This window comes from Hyaena hyaena, unplaced genomic scaffold (assembly GCF_003009895.1).
Source record: "Hyaena hyaena isolate Hyena2069 unplaced genomic scaffold, ASM300989v1 scaffold_398, whole genome shotgun sequence".
In the NCBI taxonomy this organism is placed as follows: Eukaryota; Metazoa; Chordata; class Mammalia; order Carnivora; family Hyaenidae; genus Hyaena; species Hyaena hyaena.
The window spans coordinates 204,306-223,549 of record NW_024081032.1 but is presented as its reverse complement, the minus strand read 5'-3'; the positions used below and the strand labels follow the sequence as shown (position 1 = coordinate 223,549).

Below are 19,244 nucleotides of genomic sequence, written 5' to 3'. Positions count from 1 at the left end.
GATAGTGTGCACAGAGTTAGGGGAGAAGTGGAGCAGTCCGTCCCCCCCGTCCTTATCCCAACGCATACAGCAGCATGGGCCCTGATACCTAAGAAACCTACGGGACAGGCAATTATAAATTATTTTTATTCCTATTGCATTATTCAACCTATACTCATAATGGATTCTAGGCTAACAACAGAAAGAATGAGGAATGCTGTTATTCCAGTACAATAGGTGAATTAAAAATATAATTCTATACTGGGGGCACCTGGGTGACTCAGTCGGTTAGGCATCCAACTTCAGCTCAGGCCATGATCTCACGGTCCGTGGGTTCGAGCCCCGCATCGGGCTCTGTGCTGACAGCTCAGAGCCTGGAGCCTGCTTCAGATTCTGTGTCTCCCTCTCTCTCTGCCTCTCCCCTGCTTGCTCTCTATCTCTGTCTCTCAAAATAAAGACATAAAAAAATTGTTTTAATTATAAAATAATATTACAATAACTTTAAGGTTCATTCTAGATTTGATGTCTTTAATTTATTGACTCCAAAATGAACTATTTTTACAAATTATTTTATCAAAGGCATAGTCTCTCATCCCATCACTTATAATTTATCAGAAGACCCATAACTTAATGTTTTTGATCTTCCTAAGGAGCTTGTTTTATCTGATAATATAATCAGTGGTCACATACTAGAAAACTACAGTCTAGAGAGACATAGAAAGCTATACCTAAACTGAAGACTCCGCTGGCAATTAACCAAAAATAAATCACATACACAAAGATTAATTCTCCTTTTATCATGGAAGAGCTATTTTGTTTCTGATACTAATAAGTTCTTAATCTTTCACCTATTTCCTTGGAAATAGGAAAAGTTCACTTTCTAATAATACATTGAAACAACAGGGTAAAAATAAGAAATTTCAGCATACTTTTACATACCTGAAACCAAATATACTTAATTTTTTTAAGTCCCTTTCTTCTATCTCAAGTCAAAAGGACGCAATATCTATTAGCCACCTATTTTTTAAGCAATGGTAATTGCTATGCCATACTAAAGAACAGTAAAAATTACAAGTAAAAAAAAAAACACTCTACTGATTGCTTACAAGAGAAAAATATGAGAATACAATTAATCACAGCTCGTAGATAAACAGTACTTTTCAATGAAGGCAATTGCAACAATGAGTAGATACAGCCTTCTGTGTGCTTAAATACCAAGCGCCCCCTTGTGGACGGCGTTGTTATTAGATTTATATATAAAATCTGTATAACTTGTTTCGTGATTTGAGGCTACACCTGTCTCCAAATTGACACATGCTCTTTGGGGAGAACACAAACCTGGTGGTATCTGGGACAGAATATATCAGGAAGCAGAATCAGATGGATTCTACAGGTCTACCACCAGCCAGATGGCTAGTGGGAATTCCACTTTTCGCTTGGTTTACATCACATTCTTGAGAATCCACGATCCCGTCAGTAATCCTTTCACTATATGGCTGATATATTGCTTTAAACACAAATGTACTTAGAGGCTTCAGAAGTGCTTTAGGTTCATTATTAATTCCTAGTTATTAGGCTCTAAAATGTTTATTTTTGGCTTTAAAAACAAAATTTCTAACAACGTTCTGAATGTGGAAATGACAGAATGAGCCCAGTAGGAGCATGACTGGCTGTGTCAGTGAGGTCCTGGCTCCTAGGAAGGTCCAAACTGGGCTGGATGTTTGTCCAGGAGCCCATGAAGGAACTAAACTAAAAGAAGAATCTGAATCATAATAAAGGGAATCACACTAGCGAAAATGATTTTGGGCATTAGGATGAGCAAAAGAGTAGGATGATGATTAAGGATGTTGAAAGTCAGCACGTGGAACATAAATGGACCAAAATAGAGACTGATTTGAAGGGAGAGTCTCGTTTCTTTGAAGGCTCAAGTGCATGATGAAGAGACTAGTCCAGCTGTTTGAAGGCATTTGTAAGACTTAAAAACATCTCTTCCTTCAAGCCTCTCCTGTTAATAAGCTGGACAAGGAGAGGGCTTTTATGGTTTGTCCTAAGGAAAGCTGAAACATACTTCAGAAGGGAAACTAGATAAATATCCAAAGTTCACATTTCAAGAAGTCAATTGACTAAAGTATTAACTTGCAAAGAGGCCAATTCACCCAGGATTCTAAATTTACCAATTCATCAAAAATTTGCTCTTAGTAGCATCTTCCATACACATGAACTTATAACCTAAATATATTCTTTTTCTGAATATGTTTTCAATGATGAGACTAAATGTAAGCCATTCTAAGTTTTAGCTCCTAACTAACTGAACAGTCTTTAAAATGCTACTCAGGTTATATTAGTAAGAATGTATTCGAAGGTTTAGATTTCAGCAAATTAACTTCCTTGACTTGATTTTCTACAAATCAATCAAGAGTCTTCCAGAGAACATTTAATGTGAAACTCAACATTTTCCTAAATAATGTTTTCCTGTTTCCATGCATTCTCCTCCCTGTCTCCCATCACTGCATAGCCTTGTTGGCTTTAGGAGCGGGATCTTCTGAGTTATATCCATCTGACTGACAGAGTGTTTATTCTGGTGAGAGGTTTCCCAGAAGGGTCCAAGCTGTCTGGATGTAATGAGAAACAAGGGAATGCACTGATGGGAAAAAGAAGCAGAGAGAAAGAGAAGTGCTATGGTCTGAAGGACTGTGACCTCCCTAAATTCACATGTTGAAATTATAATGCCTCATATGATGGTATTAGGAGGTGGAAACTTTGGAAAACGCTCAGGTCGTGAATGTGGAACCCTCATCAATAGCATAATGCTCTTATAAAAGAGACCCCACCGAGCTCTCAAGCCCCTTCCCACCATGTGAAGACACAGACAGAAGGAGCCATCTCTGAACCAGAAATTGTGCTGTTACCAAACACCATCATCTGCTGGTGTCTTGATCCTTTCAGCTTCCAGAACGGTGAGAAATAAATCTCTGCTGTTTCTAAGCCACACAGTCTGTGATATTCTTTTATAGCAGCCCCAAAAGACTATAAGATAAGGGGCATCGATTTTATGACTGCTAAGGGATCAAGGACTAGGACTTCCACCATGCAATAGAGTTGCCGGGAGGGATATGATAGAACTTTTTGACGAAGACTTTATAGTAACTTTTGCCAAGAGAGACTACCCTGTAAATCTTTTTCTGAGGGACACAGATCCCATAAATCTGTTGTGGTACTCAAAACACTACCGGGGAACCACCTATGGGGCTATCTACCAGGAGCCATAAAGCTCTGATAAAGAGATCACCTTCTAACTGGAGATTAATAAGGAAGCCTAGAATGCCAAGTCAGAACCTGAAAAATAGCTATTGTTCATCAGAGACAACACAGCCTATCTTTAACTCTTAGTCATTTGGAATGCTTAAGATAGATTCCAGTCTGCTAGTGAATGGATACATATCTTTGCTCAATACACCAGGAAATTCTTGGAGGGAACATTAGGTAAGCACTAGGTTCTTCTCGTGGAAGGAAATAAAAGGGGTTAGAAAATGGCCACTCAGCAACTCCAATAGAAGTAACAGTTCGGTGCTTTTTATTATATGCCGGAGGAAGCCCCTGTTTTCTGGTCAGGTACTAAGGAGCCGTAGAATTCTACTATAGTTTTAAGAAGGCACCAAAAGATTCACAATGTCTATAACAGCACAGCGGAATAAGTGAAAACATATTGCACAACTTTCCCTTGCCCTTATTTCCTTGAAATGCGTCAAGGCTAATTTCCCAACAGACTTGTTATAATGAAACTTAGAGTTCCCTCTAAAGTTTCCATTATCAAGGGAAGGGAAGAAAGGAACTAACACTTTATCAAAAAAAGTGCTTACTGTGTCAGGCACTATGCTATTTGCTTTATATAATTCTAATAATCTTTATGACAACCTTGCAAGAGGGCTTAATTAACTCCATATGATTTATTTATTTTTTAATGTTTTATTTATTTATTTTTTGAGAGAGAGAGAGAGAGACAGCGTGAGCAGGGGAGGGTCAGAGAGAGAGGGAGACACAGAATCAGAAGACAGGCTCCAGGCTCTGAGCTAGCTGTCAGCACAGAGCCCGATGAGGGGCTCTAACCCACAAACCATGAGATCATGACCTGAACTGAAGTCGGACGCTTAACCGACTGAGCCACCCAGGCGCCCCTGCATTTTACAGATGAGGAAATTAAGCCTCAGAGAAACGAAATAATTTCCTTTAGTGTCCCACGGTCTGAATTTGAATCAGGACAGTCTAATTCTAAAAGTCATGTTTCTGGGTAAAGTGAGTTACACTCACTCAAACTGTCTCACCTCTGCTTTTTCACTACACCACATTTTCTCTCAGCATCCTATCTTCTAATTGGCACTTGCTCACCTTCTTCCCCTTTGAATCAATAATGTGTGGAACTTCGGACCATGTGCTTTTTCCTACCGTGCACCTGGAATTTCCCAGGGAACATTCTTCTGCTAAACATTCATTAAAAGCTTCTCCTCCCTTAACTTCTGTAACGCCACTCTTTTCTAGTTCTCCCTTCTCCCTTTCTCAATATTTTTCCTTTTCAGCCATCTTCACTGAATCCCCTCCTCAGCTAACACCTTGTGTTAGTATTCCCTAGGGTTCCATCCTCCATCCTACTTTTCGGACCACGTATTTCTTTCTGAACTTTCACACTTTCACGACTTCAAAGGACACTGATGACTCCATGATCTCTCTTTTTGGAAAGACAACTTTCCATGGGCTAAAGCCATGTCCAGGTGCTTGCCTACCACTATCATCTATGTAATATACACAACACTAAACTCATTTCCTAACGCTCCACCTAACTCCAATTCCTACAGTGCTGGTTCACTATAATCATTATTCAAGCGAGAGCCCTTACTCATCCTCCAGTCCTCTCCCAGTCTCACCCCAGCATCCAAGCACTCACGAAATCCACATTCCTAAATATCTCTTAAATGTAATCTGTTACATTGGCTCCATCGCCATATACTACTGCCCAAGTTGGACAACTCACCTCCCCTTACCTGGACTGCTACAAAATTGTTAACAGGTTTCCCTGCTTCAAGTCTCACTGATTCTAGGAAAGCCTTTTTCCACGGGGGTAAAGGCTTTTAAAATCTATATTAAATACTTCAAAAGCTTCCCAACACATATAAAAAGGTTCACATGCATACAAAATTGTTTGTTATATTTCCAGTCTTATCTCCCATCACCTCTTTTATTTATTCCAGACCTACTGAATTAACTGCGGACCCGGGGTGTCTTTAGATTGATCCAGAGGGATTCTATCATTCTTTGAAAATGTGCATATCTGAATTTCATAAATATTGTTTTTGTATAAAGAATAAGACTTAATATATTATCTTTTATCCTTTAATATCCTTGAGATTTTGTCATTGGAAACCAAATTCTTGGATCCCAGTGTTTTTTGCTCAGTAGTTGGCTACTTCCACCACCAGCTCCTTGGCTAGATTCCTAATCCCCTGCTGTTCAGACCCGCCTCCCTCCTGGATTCGGATTCCACGTGTAAGAAAACCCAAATACTCACGCATGCAGGCATCTGCCCCCAAAACAGAAAGAATCAGTTCCTCAAGAGCCTGAGCTCTCATTAGCTTTCCTTTTTGCTTGGTCCATGGCCCTACTCTTGATTCTTCTAAAATTTCTTTAGGCCTTTATTGAAGAGAAATAAAATTCTCTGTCTCCAGAGCTTACCCTCTTAGAAAACCACATTTTTTCCCCAAGAATAACACAAACTCATCAAAGGGAAGAAATGTATATTTTGTCAACATGAGTATGTTACAGAGCCTGATACAGCAGTCAGAAAGCCAATCAAATGCTTCTCAGGTATGCTATAAAGTTTTGTACCATGTCACACCAGCACTTGCTGCTACTCTCCATAAGGCTGGTTGGTGATACCCAATTTCTTGAGCTAGTGCTGAGGATAAGTTATCAAGAAACAGGGAGCCAGAATATTTTATGTTCTGTCAGTAGTTTTTTATATTCTATATTCCATAAGTAGAGTTAAAATTCTATCTACAGTTAAGAACAAGGCTTAAAACAGGCCTTGCAGCAGTTTCTACATACCACAAGATGGCGGTATGACTCTATGGAAGGAAGGAAATGTTATTTTCCTGACTTTCCAAGACCTAGAAAAAGGGTATTTCTGGGTTGAAAATAACAGAGGTGTACAAATTAGATTATTTCTTCCTTGATTCATTATTTTAAAAAATACAATATTTTTCTGTATTTTTCACTAAAGGTCTGCAGTTATTCAAACAGTGATCTCCATCAATGCTCTGGTCCCCAGGACCTCTGTGAATATAGCAATCAGTTTGGTGCTCTACGCAACACCATTAAAAACCATGTTATTTCTGACAAGTGGTATAGAATGGCTGTTGGCATAGTATGGTGTAGCCAAATGGGCATAGGTTTTTAGAGAAAGAGAATCGACTTCCACATTTCCAGACTGTGTGATTTTGAGCAAATCTCTTAATCATTTTTTTGTTTTTGTTCTTGTTTTAAGAGAAAGAGAGAGAGTGGCGCATGGGTGGCTTGGTTGGTTAAGCTTCTGACAACGGCTCAGGTCATGATCGCCCAGCCCCTGGGCGGGCTCTGTGCTGACAGCTCGCTCAGAGCCTCGAGCCTGCTTCAGATCCTGTGTCTCCCTCTCTCTCTGCCCCTCCCCGACTCGTTCTCTGTCTCTGTCTCTCAAAATAAAATAAAGACTTAAAAAAAAATCTTTTAAGAGAGAGAGAGAGAGAGAGAGTGGGGGAAAGAGGCTGGCTCTACACTCAGTGTGGAGCCTGATGCAGGGCTCAATCCCATGACCCTAGGATCATGACCTTAGCTGAAATCTGGAGTTGGACTCAAATGACTGAGCCACCCAGGGACCCCTCACTTAATTGTTTTAAGCTTAATGTCACATTAAAGGCAATATTAAATTTTATCTCATGGAGTGTTATAATCCTGCCAATTTAGGTGAGTATTGTATTTTCATTTTCATATTAGGTACCCTTGAGTTTTAATAAGATTTCCATGTTTTTCTGAATATTCTTTAAGTAAGAATGTAGCATGAGTTATAAAGAAAAAGCTATTTCCAAGCATGCTCTAGACCCAGCAAAAGTCATGCTTCAGATCTTCTCTACATTTTAAAGGATAAACATTTAAATCAATGAAAACTAAATAAATGTGCTTTGTAAAGTATAAAACATATAAATTTAACTAATTTCTCAGGAGGAAAGGATGTCATTAGGTCTGCCCAAAGAAAAAGTAGGTAGATCAGCTCAATGAGGTTTCTTTCATGTTATAGAGTAATTTTATGGGTTCTCTGTTGGATTTCATACAGAGTGTGTGTGTGTGTGTGTGTGTGTGTGTGAATGTGAATATATGTGCGTATATATCTATACATGTGTATATGTATATTTCAGAGGAAATAGAATGCAAATGTTTTTAGATAGGTGAAAGATCTGGATTTCTCTGTTTCATAGGCTCTTTTAGGTTACAGGAAATAAACACACTTGGTTTCTACCCAGACTGATTATTGAAATTCTTTTTCTTCCGTTTTGATTGTACCTGCAAACCTGCCCAGCTTTATAAGGTGGACATTAAGTTGAAAGCTTTGCTACAGGACTCCTTACTTCCTAGGAATAGTTCCATTGAACAATTCCATTTTATTTGGAACTTGCTACAGTCCCTAAATGTTTTGGGGAATCTGTCTAAAAAAATAAGTACATAATTTCTTTCTTTCAATTATTCTCAGTTAACCAGCTTTAACTCACCACTGGCATTTGTTCATAGACATGGATGGAAGACAATTTATCTACAATAAAGTAAATATGAACAATTAATAGTCTATCACTTTTAAATCAACTTAAAAACAGATAGATAGATAGATAGATAGATAGATAGATAGATAGATAGATAGAGTTGCTTCTGTACCTGAAAGATTTCCACAGATTTTTTCCACTTTCTCTTCTAGAGAAACAATTTGCTTTTCTAGCTGATCATTCAGTTCAAGTTGTGTCTCATAACGAACTTTCCATTTACCACCTGAATGAAAAAAGGGGGAAAATCAAAATCACTTTGCCACCTCTCATTTATTCATTAAAACACCATTAACGGCTCAGTCTTACTGTACTTGACTTTGTTAGCAGTGTAGATGAACTAGAGTGAACTGATTTTTTGTTTTGTTTTCATTTATTTTTGAGAGAGAGAGAAAGACAGAGTGAGAGCCGGGGGCTGGTGAGCAGAGAGAGAGGGCGACACAGAATCCGAAACAGGCTCCAGGCTCTGAGTTGTCAGCACAGAGCCCGACGTGGGGCTCAATCCCACAAACCATGAGATCATGACCTGAGCTGAAGTTGGATGCTTAACCGACTAAGCTACCCAGGCCCCCCTCAAATTGCTTTGCAGTCTTAAAGAGGGATCTTAGCTAGGATCAGTACAAGAAAAAGCAAAATTAAATAAAAACGGAAACATTCTAGAAGTTCAATTCATGGTCAATTTTATGAATTGACCTTGGAAGAGGAAGCCTATAAAGCAAGAGAAAATTAGGTGAAACCCTATCTGTTAGATATGGATTTTTTTTTTTTTTTTTTTGGTCTAAGAGAGATAGCAGTGTTAACAAACACAAAGCAACAATGCCAAATAATACATTTTAAAGTGTTTAAAAGAACACAGTTGAATTGGTTGAAACTTGACCCTACATAGATTTTAATATTTCAGTCATGTTTAATTGTATTCGTCAGTGTATTCATAATGATAACAGTGATGAAGCTATGTTGATTTGAAAAGACTTTGTAAAATAAGAAAATGTTAACAAGGAAAGGAAAAAGCATAATCTGGGCTTTGATGCCAGAATGCCTGGATTCCAATACAGATCTATTACTTACCACCTCATTAATGTTGAGAGAGATATTTAGAATCCATGGATCTCAGTTTTTTCATCTATTAAATGGGGTAATAATATTTTTTCAAAGAGTAGTTTCAATTTTTAAAATACACTTAAAGCTCTACACAAATACTGGCTCTTCTCACTTTTAAAAAATCTCACCTGAACATCTTCCTTCCTGTTCTTTGTCTAGTCACTAATCTGTAAGATGAATTTCAGATTAAAACATAAACCACTTTTTTTGCTCACGTAAGCAGCACATATACTCAAATATAAACCACTTTTTTCTGCACATATTTCCTATGAATCCTAAAGGGCTTCAAGAGGCCTATGGAAAGTGAAGCCCTTTGCAGTTGTATTTGCTATTTAACCTAAAAATTAATCCAGTTACAAGCCTGATAGATTAAACAAGTATAAACAAGTTAAGAGTGGGAATAGAAACCACTCTTTTAAAGAGTTTTGCTGTACACAGTGAAAGATGACAGTATGAAAGGAAATGTGGGGGCCAAATGAGCTTTGCCATTTTTTTGACAAAATAAATTCAGCCCATTCGTTTGCTTTGGGAATGATCCAGGTGGTATGAGAAAGAAAGAGGTCAATTGCTGGAGGGATGTCCTTGGTAGGTGAGAGAAGATGGGATCTAAAGCACAAGTGGAGGAGTAACATTAGCTAAGAATACGAAGAGGAACAGAGGAAAGGAAGAGGATGTGCAAAGATGCAGGCAGGTGCATAGCTTTCTTGGTAGAAACAGGTGGAAATCTTCTGACTCTCTTTTCTCTTTGAAGGTAAGCTTATAGCTGATAGTGAGATGGGGAGAGAGGTGATGGAGATTTGGGGACAGTGGTAAGTATGAAAGAATCATCTAAACAGATGTACCCAAAGGCGTCTGGGTGGCTCAGTCGGTTAAGCATTCGACTTCAGCTCAGATCATGATCTCACAGTTTGTGAGTTCAAGACCCACGTCGGGCTCTGTGCTGACAGCTCAGAGCCTGGAGTCTGCTTTGGATTCTGTGTCTCCTCTCTCTGCCCCTCCCCATCTTGTGCTGACTCCCAAAAATGAATAAACGTTAAAAAAATTTTAAATGTACCCATAGTTGCCACTTACACACATATTTCTTTTGTAATATTAAAAAGTAATAAATTTATTTTAGAACTTTAATATCGCCCCATTGTCTTCAGGATCAATACAAACTGATTAGCATCACTTTTCTTCCTTTGTCATCTTCATAAACCTTAATCTCATCTCCTGTTATATTCTCAAGACTATCTATATTCCATGTTTATCAACTACTTGAGTTCTACTCAAATGGCCTTATGTTTAATGCTTCCTGTGACAGATTGTATTTGCCAAAGATTACTGAAAAAATATATCGCATTGCATCCCCTGTATTCTTCTGTACTGTGACCTTCATAAGAACAGTTTACTTCTACATGCCTTTGAATCTCTGACTGTTTTTGACCAATAGAATATGGTGGAAATGACATTATACCAGTTCTGGGGGTAGCCCTTAAGTGGTCTGGCAGTTTCTGTCACTTGGGCCCTTTGGAACGCTTGCTGTTGGGATACATCTTCTTGGAACCCAGCACCATGCCGTGAGAAGTAAAAGCTACAAGAGCCATAGGTAGGTATTTCTGATAAGCAATCCCCGCTGGGCTCCCAGCCAACAGCCAGTATCAGATGCTAGCCATGTGAGTGAGTCACCTGGGAATGTCCAGCCCAGTTGAACCTTCTGCAATCACATGAGACTCCAATTACTAAATTCCCAGGTTAACCCAATCAATCCAGAAGATTGCGAGAGATAATTTGCTATTTCAAGCTCCTAGGTGGTTTGCCATGCAGCAACAGATAACCAGAGCTATGCATGCTGCTGTGTTAGATAGCAGCTATCATAGCAAGAATATAGTGATCAATAGAAGATCTAGGATGAAATGATATGCTATATGATCTCAGCAAGTTATTTATTATTAAATTCCTGATTTCCATTTTTCCATAAATGGGAATAATCATAACCTCACCTGACACAGTCCTGGCCTTAGTTAAAAAGGGGTATACGTTTCTGATCCCTTCACCTCTGACTATAGCTTTGGCCCACAGAGGAAAGAAAGACCTTTCTTGCCAATCATTTTACCCTTTTATTTATTTATTTTTTTAATTAGGCTCCATTCCTGACATAGTACCCAACATGTGGCATGAACTCATGACCCTGAGATCAAGTCCTGAGCCAAGATCAAGAGTCAGATGCCCAACCAACTCAGCCACCCAGGCACACCTATCTTTTCTTTTCATGCACACAAACCAGCTCCTCCTCATGAGAAGACCTGTTGATAATACAATTTGTTGGGCTTACATTTTACCAGTGGGCATGGTTATTGCATTGTTTACATATATGTGAGTGTGGTGTGTTTTGTCTGTAGCTGGATGAGAAAATTAAGTGAGGCTTGCCACTTCAACTACTTGGTAAGTGCACTCATAGTCTCCCCACCACAGAGCCAGTTATAGCCCAGAAATAGTTATATCCCAGATATGAAGATGTAGCAAACTACTTCAGGATTGGGACAAAGCCATGTTCTCCAATCAAGCTTTAAAAGAGCCTTGGGTACTTAAGAAAAGTAGCATTTTACTTCTTATATAGTTACTAATTTTTTTTATTCATGGCTTCCCTAATTGAAAAGTATAAAAGGGTTTAAGAACCAAAGTTCACCCCTATAAACCCAATAAAATCCTACTGTTCTTTAGCATTCGGTTCAAGCACTGCCTCCTCTGGAAAGACTGTCTTTATGCCTTCATCCAAATTGTATTAAGTTCCCTTAACTGGGTTTCCATTTCTCCTTATACAGGACTTACATCCCTTTTTGTATTCACATTTCAGTTTGATATTTTCTCTCAATGGTCAGTGAACCTTTTTAGAATAAGGAAAGGAAAGGTCTTCCATTCAATGTGTTGACATATGCCAGGATCTCATATTTGTGGAATGAATTAAGATCTTACATACATTTTAAGTTTTAAGGATATATGGGTATGTGGGTGTGCATGTGTGTGTGTGTGTGTGTGTGCTTGTGCACAACACTTGTCCCCCCACCCCCACTTGCCCCACCATTTTTCCAACACAAATAGCCAAAACCTAGATAAAGATTTTAAAGTTACAGCCAAATCCAGAAGATATTAAGTTAAATAGAAAAGCTGTGGTATTTTATTATCTGCCCAAAACAATAATGTATTGATGTCATGTAACAAAGGTTTTGCTAACTAATGAATATTTTGAACTTGTAAATAGATGAATAATTATACAGTAACAGGTTTGACATTGAAAATATTAGCTTTAAATCCTAATAATTAATAAATTATTATTAATGCTGCCAAAAAGCAGTGCTGAGATCTTGGTAATGCTATTTCCTGTATCTAATTTAATGAACTAGCAGAATCTTGGCAAAATAAACAATAATTATACAAGAGTCCCATATAAAAATATTTATTTACAGGGGCGCCGGGATGGCTTAGTCGGTTAAGCGTCCGACTTTCGCTTAGGTCATGATCTCGCGGTTCGTGGGTTCGAGCCCCGTGTCGGGCTCTGTGCTGACTGACAGCTCAGACCCTGGAGCCTATTTCAGTCTGTGATTCCCTCTCTCTCTGACCCTCCCCTGCTCATGCTGTCTCTCTCCTAGAAATAAATAAAACATTTAAAAAAGTATTTATTTACATACCTTTGTCATTAGTATGGAGTTTGGCTTCCAGTTCCGCTATCTTGTGTGTTATTTCAAGCATTGATAGTTGCACTATATCCCTATTATTAAAAATATCTTATTAATTACGATCCAATTATAACATGAAAAGAATAATACATAGGAATGCACAACTACTTTAGGAACAATTTATTATGAAACATCTCTAATTGAAGGCATGGTTGAGAATCCGAAATCAGGCAAATAAAGGCTTCTAATTACCAAGGGCCACAAGAACACTAATATGCACTAAGGCACAGAGGCCCCCAGGTGACCATTAGGAACCCTTACTCTTAACTTCAATATGATCCCAACAAGTTGTTATCTGGTTTCTCAAAGCCCAGCAAATGAACTGCAATTTATTAGAGAATGGAATAGCTAGGGCAACAGGTAACAACTGATGACCTGAAACAAAGAGGAAAACAGAAACACTAATAAAAAACACACACACACATATACACACACATACAAATAGCATTCCAGAGATGATCTATTTAAGACATCAGTAAAGTAGCACATTAATTATTAAAATTTGATAACCGAATCATTTATGCAATATGTATTTTTGAATGCCTATTATGTCAAAGCATTGTGCTAAATGCTTAAAATACTACAGTGAATAAGTGAATTGAACAATAGCAGTAGCAGTGGCTTCCATTGAATGTTTATTATGAACTGATGAGAAGTGCTTTACATACTTTTCACTCAATCCTGGCAACAACCACATCAAGTATAATGATTCTTACACCAATCTTAGAGTTGAGAAAACTGAAGCTTTGTGGTTCATTAACTTGCCCAACATCAGTTACTTACTAAGTGATGAGAGCTGGGATTTGAATTTATGTAGGATTCCTCTTAAGTACTTGCTCTTATAATCTACTGCCTCAGGGAATATGCAACCTGTCCTCAGAATGCTTACAGTTCAGTATCAGACCAAGATATAACAAAGTAACTAAAATAGGGTGGTTGGAGCCACAATAGAGGAAAGCACAGGAAACTTTAGGACACATAGGAAAGTCTAAATCTTGTGGGGACTGCTGCTGGGACTCGGGTTATTTTTAAAAATACCTAAAATGTTTTGAAGATTTAATACGAAGTATAATATTGAGTATTTTTTAAGTATATAGGAGAGGCATCATTTTTACAAAATGCCACCATTTCTTAAGATGTTCTGAAGGGATGCAAGAGAAGCATATTAAACAAAACCACTGGAATTTGAAACAAAAAAGCTGAATTTTGTGGAACATGAAAACCAAACACATAGTTTAGTATTGCAGGATACGCACACAATACACTCCCTCTGATCTGATCCTAAAGGCAGAAAATCCTACTCAAAATCTGCCCATTTCTAATACCAAATGCTTAATCGAAGAAGCAAATGAATCTTTCCTATAAAACACGGTTTTTAGATGTCACCAGATCTCCCCGGGTATTAATCACACAGCTTGTGTCACGTCGACCTCAGTGGCTTCAGTCTTGAAGGGCGGAGCACACGCAGGTGCATTTCCTTGGGCAGCGTGTACCTGAACCCTACACCCGCGCGAAAGTCCGCGCGCCGCCCTTGAACTCACTTCAGATAGATTTCTTCCAGTAACTCCTTTTCGAGGCACTCGGTGCTCACACCGTCGAAGTCGGCGCCTCTTCCTTCCTCCATAATGTCCGATCAGAAACGTCCCACGCCCTTCCCCTCTTACAGCTAAGACCACAAGACCTGAGGGGACCGACGCCCAGAAGCTGGGAAGGAGAGAGCATTGTCACGAGCTGTCACCATGGTTTACTGACTCACAGTTGCCCGCCCGCTGCACCTCGCGGGGACGTCACAGGGCGTCGGCCGGGAGCCGGGAGGGTGGGGTGGAGGGTGGGGGGCTGTGGGTGGGGGGAATTCCGAGAGAGTCGGAGCGGGACACCGGCTTCGCAGCGGACTGCAGCTAAAGCAGAAAGAGGTCTCGCTGTCCCTGGAACGTTCGTCGAGAAAAGTTCCTCTAGTGCCCGGAGCCTGCGGCCCCATTCCTTTTCCCAAACTGGTGGACGGGAGACGTGCACCAGCCACGTGGCTGACTGCAAGGCAGTAAAGAACTGTTGGCTCCGGTGCTGTTGTAAACACTGACCTATGCCCAGGGTGCGCTTTACTCCTTGTTAGGGAAATGCTGAATCCAAGAACGGCTGTGCCTTTCTCTGCTTCCGTTTACTGAGTACCAGAGGCTCTGGCTAAGTGTCTGAGGAGGAGCAGATGCTGAGAAGGCACTGCCTGAACACGGAGTTTCTAGTCCAGATTGTTGAGTTTTGACAAATCTGGAGACTGACTGTCCATGGGCATAGCTCAGAACTGTCCACTACAGCTTGAAATGTCATGCTTATGTTTGTAATCACAAATTTTGCATTCTGCTCCTGATGTCTGTGCTTTAGTATTATTCCTGGCTCCCTTCCATCTTTGACTAGAAGATTGCACTGCCTTTACTTCTGACTTCTCTGGTGCATTTGCCGAACCTTGGATCAGTTTGAACAGTGTGAATATGAGACCTTGTTTTCTGACAGATATCAGCACAAGTATTCTGGTAAAGAATTTATTTTGCTTACTGCCTCATCTTTAGTGCTGAGAAGAGCTACCCTTAGTAGTTATGTACCGGTTGTACTAATAAGACAATTTCAAGGATTTTTTTTTAAGCATAAAAAGCACATGTGGTAAATGCTTGTTTCATTTGGTTGCTGCTTACCAGCATGTTTTTAGAAACTTGGTAATTTACGGGAAAAATACAAACAGCAAAAGTTTTTTTTTTTTTTAATTTTTAATGTTTTATTTATTTCTGAGAGAGAGACAACATGAGCAGGGGAGGGTGAGAGAGGGAGGGAGACACAGACTCTGACACAGGCTCCAGGCTCTGAGCTGGCTGTCAGCACAGAGCCCGACGCGGGGCTCGAACCCACAAACCTTGAGATCATGACCTGAGCAGAAGTCGGACGCTCAACCGACTTAGCCACCCAGGCGCCCCAGAACAGCAAAAGTTTTGGACCTATGGTCGCTACACTTAAAGTTTGTATAAAATAGAATAGTTCATTAAATGCATGCTGAAACTAAGGAAAGTCTTCAGTTAGAAAGTAGGTTTTAAAAGAGAAAAGAGGGATTCCGGAAGTTTAAAAATCTCTATATTGGGGGATGTTTTAAGCATGGGGACAGTTTGGAATTGTTTGAATAGAACATAAGTGTAGTAAGTAGCACATTTAATGGATAACATATTTAATGTCTAAAAGAACAACCCAGATTTGTTACCAAAAGAGAATTTGAAGCATTTTGAAGAATCAATTCAATTAATATCAAATATGTTCACTGCTTTAAAAATAAAAACCTACAGTTAATTTAAAAATAAGTGTAATATGAGGGACACCTGGGTGCCAGTTGGTTGAGCTTCCAACTCTTGGTTTTGGCTCAGGTCATGATCCCGTGGTTCTGGGGTTCAAGCCCCTCCCTCCCCACCTTTAGGCTCTGTGCTGGCAGAACTTGCTGGGGATTCTCTATCTCCCTTCTCTCCTGTTTGCTTGCTCGCTCTCTCTCTCTCTCTCTAAGATAAATATTTTAAAAAATAAAAAGAAGCGTAATATGAAAGAATTCTGTCAATTAGTCATGTGGCACGGCAAACCCTGCACTCCCACTTTTGTGCTCAGCCTGGCACAGCTTGCGGGGAGCGAGTTGCAGGTCTCTCAGACCCTCTCCAGTGTTGATTCCCTGCCTTGGTGGCTTTCTTCTTTCTTCCCTGGCCAGACTTCTCATTTCTTCTCTCTTTAAACTCTCCTATAGACTTAGAGGAGTGGGGGTGGGAGTGAGCTGGGGATGGTAGAGGAATAGTCATATATATTCTTCCAAATCTTTATGATTTACACCTAAACAATAGCTTTTGAAATATCAAAAGCCAAGAGCTGATGTTTTTGTTCTCTGGTTTCTTTGTAGAACCCCCTGCTTCTTTGGGTCAGGAGGGTCAAGAATTTTCTCCACCTGTAATGCTACTTCCAGATCACTCTTCTTCCATCCTCATGTAAAAACTCATTTCTCTGGTGCTGATTCATAGGGGCACATGTACCCCACTGTTTATAGCAGTGCTTTCAACAATAGTCAAATTATGGAACAAAAATGTTCACCAACTGATGAATGGATAAAGAAGTTGTGGCTTGGGGCGCCTGGGTGGCTTAGTCGGTTAAGCGTCCGACTTTCGCTTAGGTCGTGATCTCGCGGTTCGTGGGTTCGAGCCCCGCGTCGGGCTCTGTGCTGCCAGCTCAGAGCCTGGAGCCTGCTTCAGTCTGTGACTCCCTCTCTCTCTGACCCTCCCCTGCTCACACTGTCTCTCTCTCTCTCTCTTAGAAATAAAAAAAAAAAAAAAGAAGATGTGGCTTATATATACAATGGAATACTACTTGGCAATGAGAAAGAATGAAATGCTACCATTTGCAGCAACGTGGATGGAACTGGAGGGTATTGTGCTAAGTGAAATAAGTCAGTCAGAGAAAGACAGATACTGTATTTTTTCACTCATATGTGGAACTCAAGAAACTTAAGAGAAGACCATGGGGGAAGAGGAGGGGAAAAAATAGTTACAAAAGGAGGTGGAGGGAGACTCTCAAATACAGAGAACAAACTGAGGTTTGATGGGGGAGGGGCAGAGGAGAGGGGAAATCGGGTGATGGGCATTGAGGAGGACGCTTGTTGGGATGAGCACTAGATGTTGTATGTAAGCGATGAATCACCGGAATCTATTCCCAAAACCAAGAGCACACTGTGTACACTGTATGTTAGCCGACTTGACAATATAGTCTACTTAAAAAATAATAAAAAATTAAAAAAATAAACCCTCACTCCTCTGATATGCATGGCTTTTAAAAAATTTTTTAATTAAAATTCTAATTCTAGTATAATTAACATACAGTGTTATATTAGTTTCAGGTGTAAAATATAGTAATTCAACAATTATATACATTACTCAGTGCTCATCACAGTAAGGGTGCTCTTAATCCACTTCATCTATTTTACCCATCCCCTCACCTATCTTCCCTCTGGGGGAAGTTCTTTATACTTAGAAGTCTGTTCTTTCTGTTTTCTTTGCTCATTTGTTTCTTAAATTCCACATATGATGGAATCATTAATCATAAATCCAAATTTCTCTTATTTTAATTAGCATTATACCCTCTATATCCATCCATGTTATTGCAAATAGCAAGATTTCATTCTTTTTTATGGCTGAATACTTTTGCATTGTATACACACACACACACACACACACACACACACACTACCTCTTTGTCCATGATCTATAAATGGATACTTGGGCTGCTTCCGTAATTTGGCTATTGTTAAGTAATGCTGCAGTAGACATGAGAGTGCATATATCTTTTCAAATTAGTATTTTTGCATTCCTTGGGGAAATACCGAGTTGTAGAATTACTGGATCATACGGTAGTTCTATTTTTAGTTTTTTGAGGAATCTCCATACTGTTGCCCACAGTGGCTACACCAGTTTGCATTTCCTCCAACAAGGCATGAGGGTTTTTCTTCAAATCCTTGCCATACTTGTGTTTTTTATTTTATCCATTCTGACAGGTGTAAGGTGGTATCTCCTCTTGGCCATTTGTGTATCTTCTTTGGAGAAATATCTGTTCATGTCTTCTGCCCATTTTTAAATTGGAAAATTTAGGAGTGCCTGGATGGCTCAGTCAGTTAAGCCTCCAACTTTTGGCTCAGGTCATGATCTCACGATTCGTGAGTTCAAACCCCATGTTGGGCTCTGTGCTGACAGCTCAGAGCCTTGGAGCCTGCTTTGGATTCTGTGTCTTTCTCTCTGCCCCTCCCCTACTCACGCTCTGTCTCCCTCTTAAAAATAAACATTAAAGAAACATAAATTGGAAAATTTGTTTTTTGGGTGTTGAGTTTGAGAAATTCTTTTGGACACTAACCCATTGTCAGATGTCATTTGAAAATATCTTCTCCCATCCCATAGGTTGTCCTTTAGTTTTGCTGTTTCTTTTGCTGTGCAGCTTTTAATTTTGATGTAGTAGGACTTCTATGGTTTCAGGTCTTACATTTATTTCCTTTAAAGTTTTAATTTTATTTTTTGGGGGGAGGGCAGAGAGAGAGGGAGACACAGAATCCAAAGCAGGCTCCTGGCTCTGAGCTGTCAGTACAGAGCCTGATGTAGGGCTCGAACTCAAGAACCGTGAGATCATGACCTGAGCTGAAGTCAGATGCTTAACTGACTGAGCCATCCAGGTGCCCCCCAAGTCTTAATACTGAGATGCTTAATCGATTTTGAGCTTTTTTGTTTATGATGTAAGAAAGTGGTCTAGTTTAATTCTTTCACATGTAGCTGTCCAATTTTCCCAGTATTATTTGTTGAACAGACTTTTTCTCCATTGCATATTCTTGCTTTTGTCAAATATTAATTGAACATGTATCCTAAACTAAAAGAATTCTCAGATAAGTGTGTGTTTGGGCCAGTACCATAATTACTTTGATTACGATAGCTTTGTAATACATCTTGAAATCTAGGATTGTGATACCTCCAGTTTTCTTCTTTTCCAGGTTGCTTGGCTAGTTAGGGCCTTGTGTTTCCATACAAACTTTAGGATTATTGGTTCTAGCTTTTTTTTTTTTTTTTTTTTT

The 19,244-nt window shown here is 39.4% G+C and overlaps 1 protein-coding gene across 1 annotated transcript in view; it reads right to left on the bottom strand.

Moving 5' to 3' along the window:
* Positions 1 to 14,332, bottom strand: part of CCDC169 (coiled-coil domain containing 169) — a 37,068-nt gene extending 22,736 nt beyond the window's left edge. Inside the window, exons 1-4 of the mRNA XM_039251881.1 lie at positions 14,173 to 14,332; positions 12,584 to 12,663; positions 7,930 to 8,040; positions 7,770 to 7,810 (exon numbers count right to left, since the gene is read on the bottom strand). Of these exons, the coding sequence (XP_039107812.1) occupies positions 7,770 to 7,810; positions 7,930 to 8,040; positions 12,584 to 12,663; positions 14,173 to 14,255 (315 nt within the window). The 5' untranslated portion in view covers positions 14,256 to 14,332. The remainder of the gene's footprint in view (positions 1 to 7,769; positions 7,811 to 7,929; positions 8,041 to 12,583; positions 12,664 to 14,172) is intronic.
* Between the last annotated feature and the right edge of the window lie 4,912 nt (positions 14,333 to 19,244).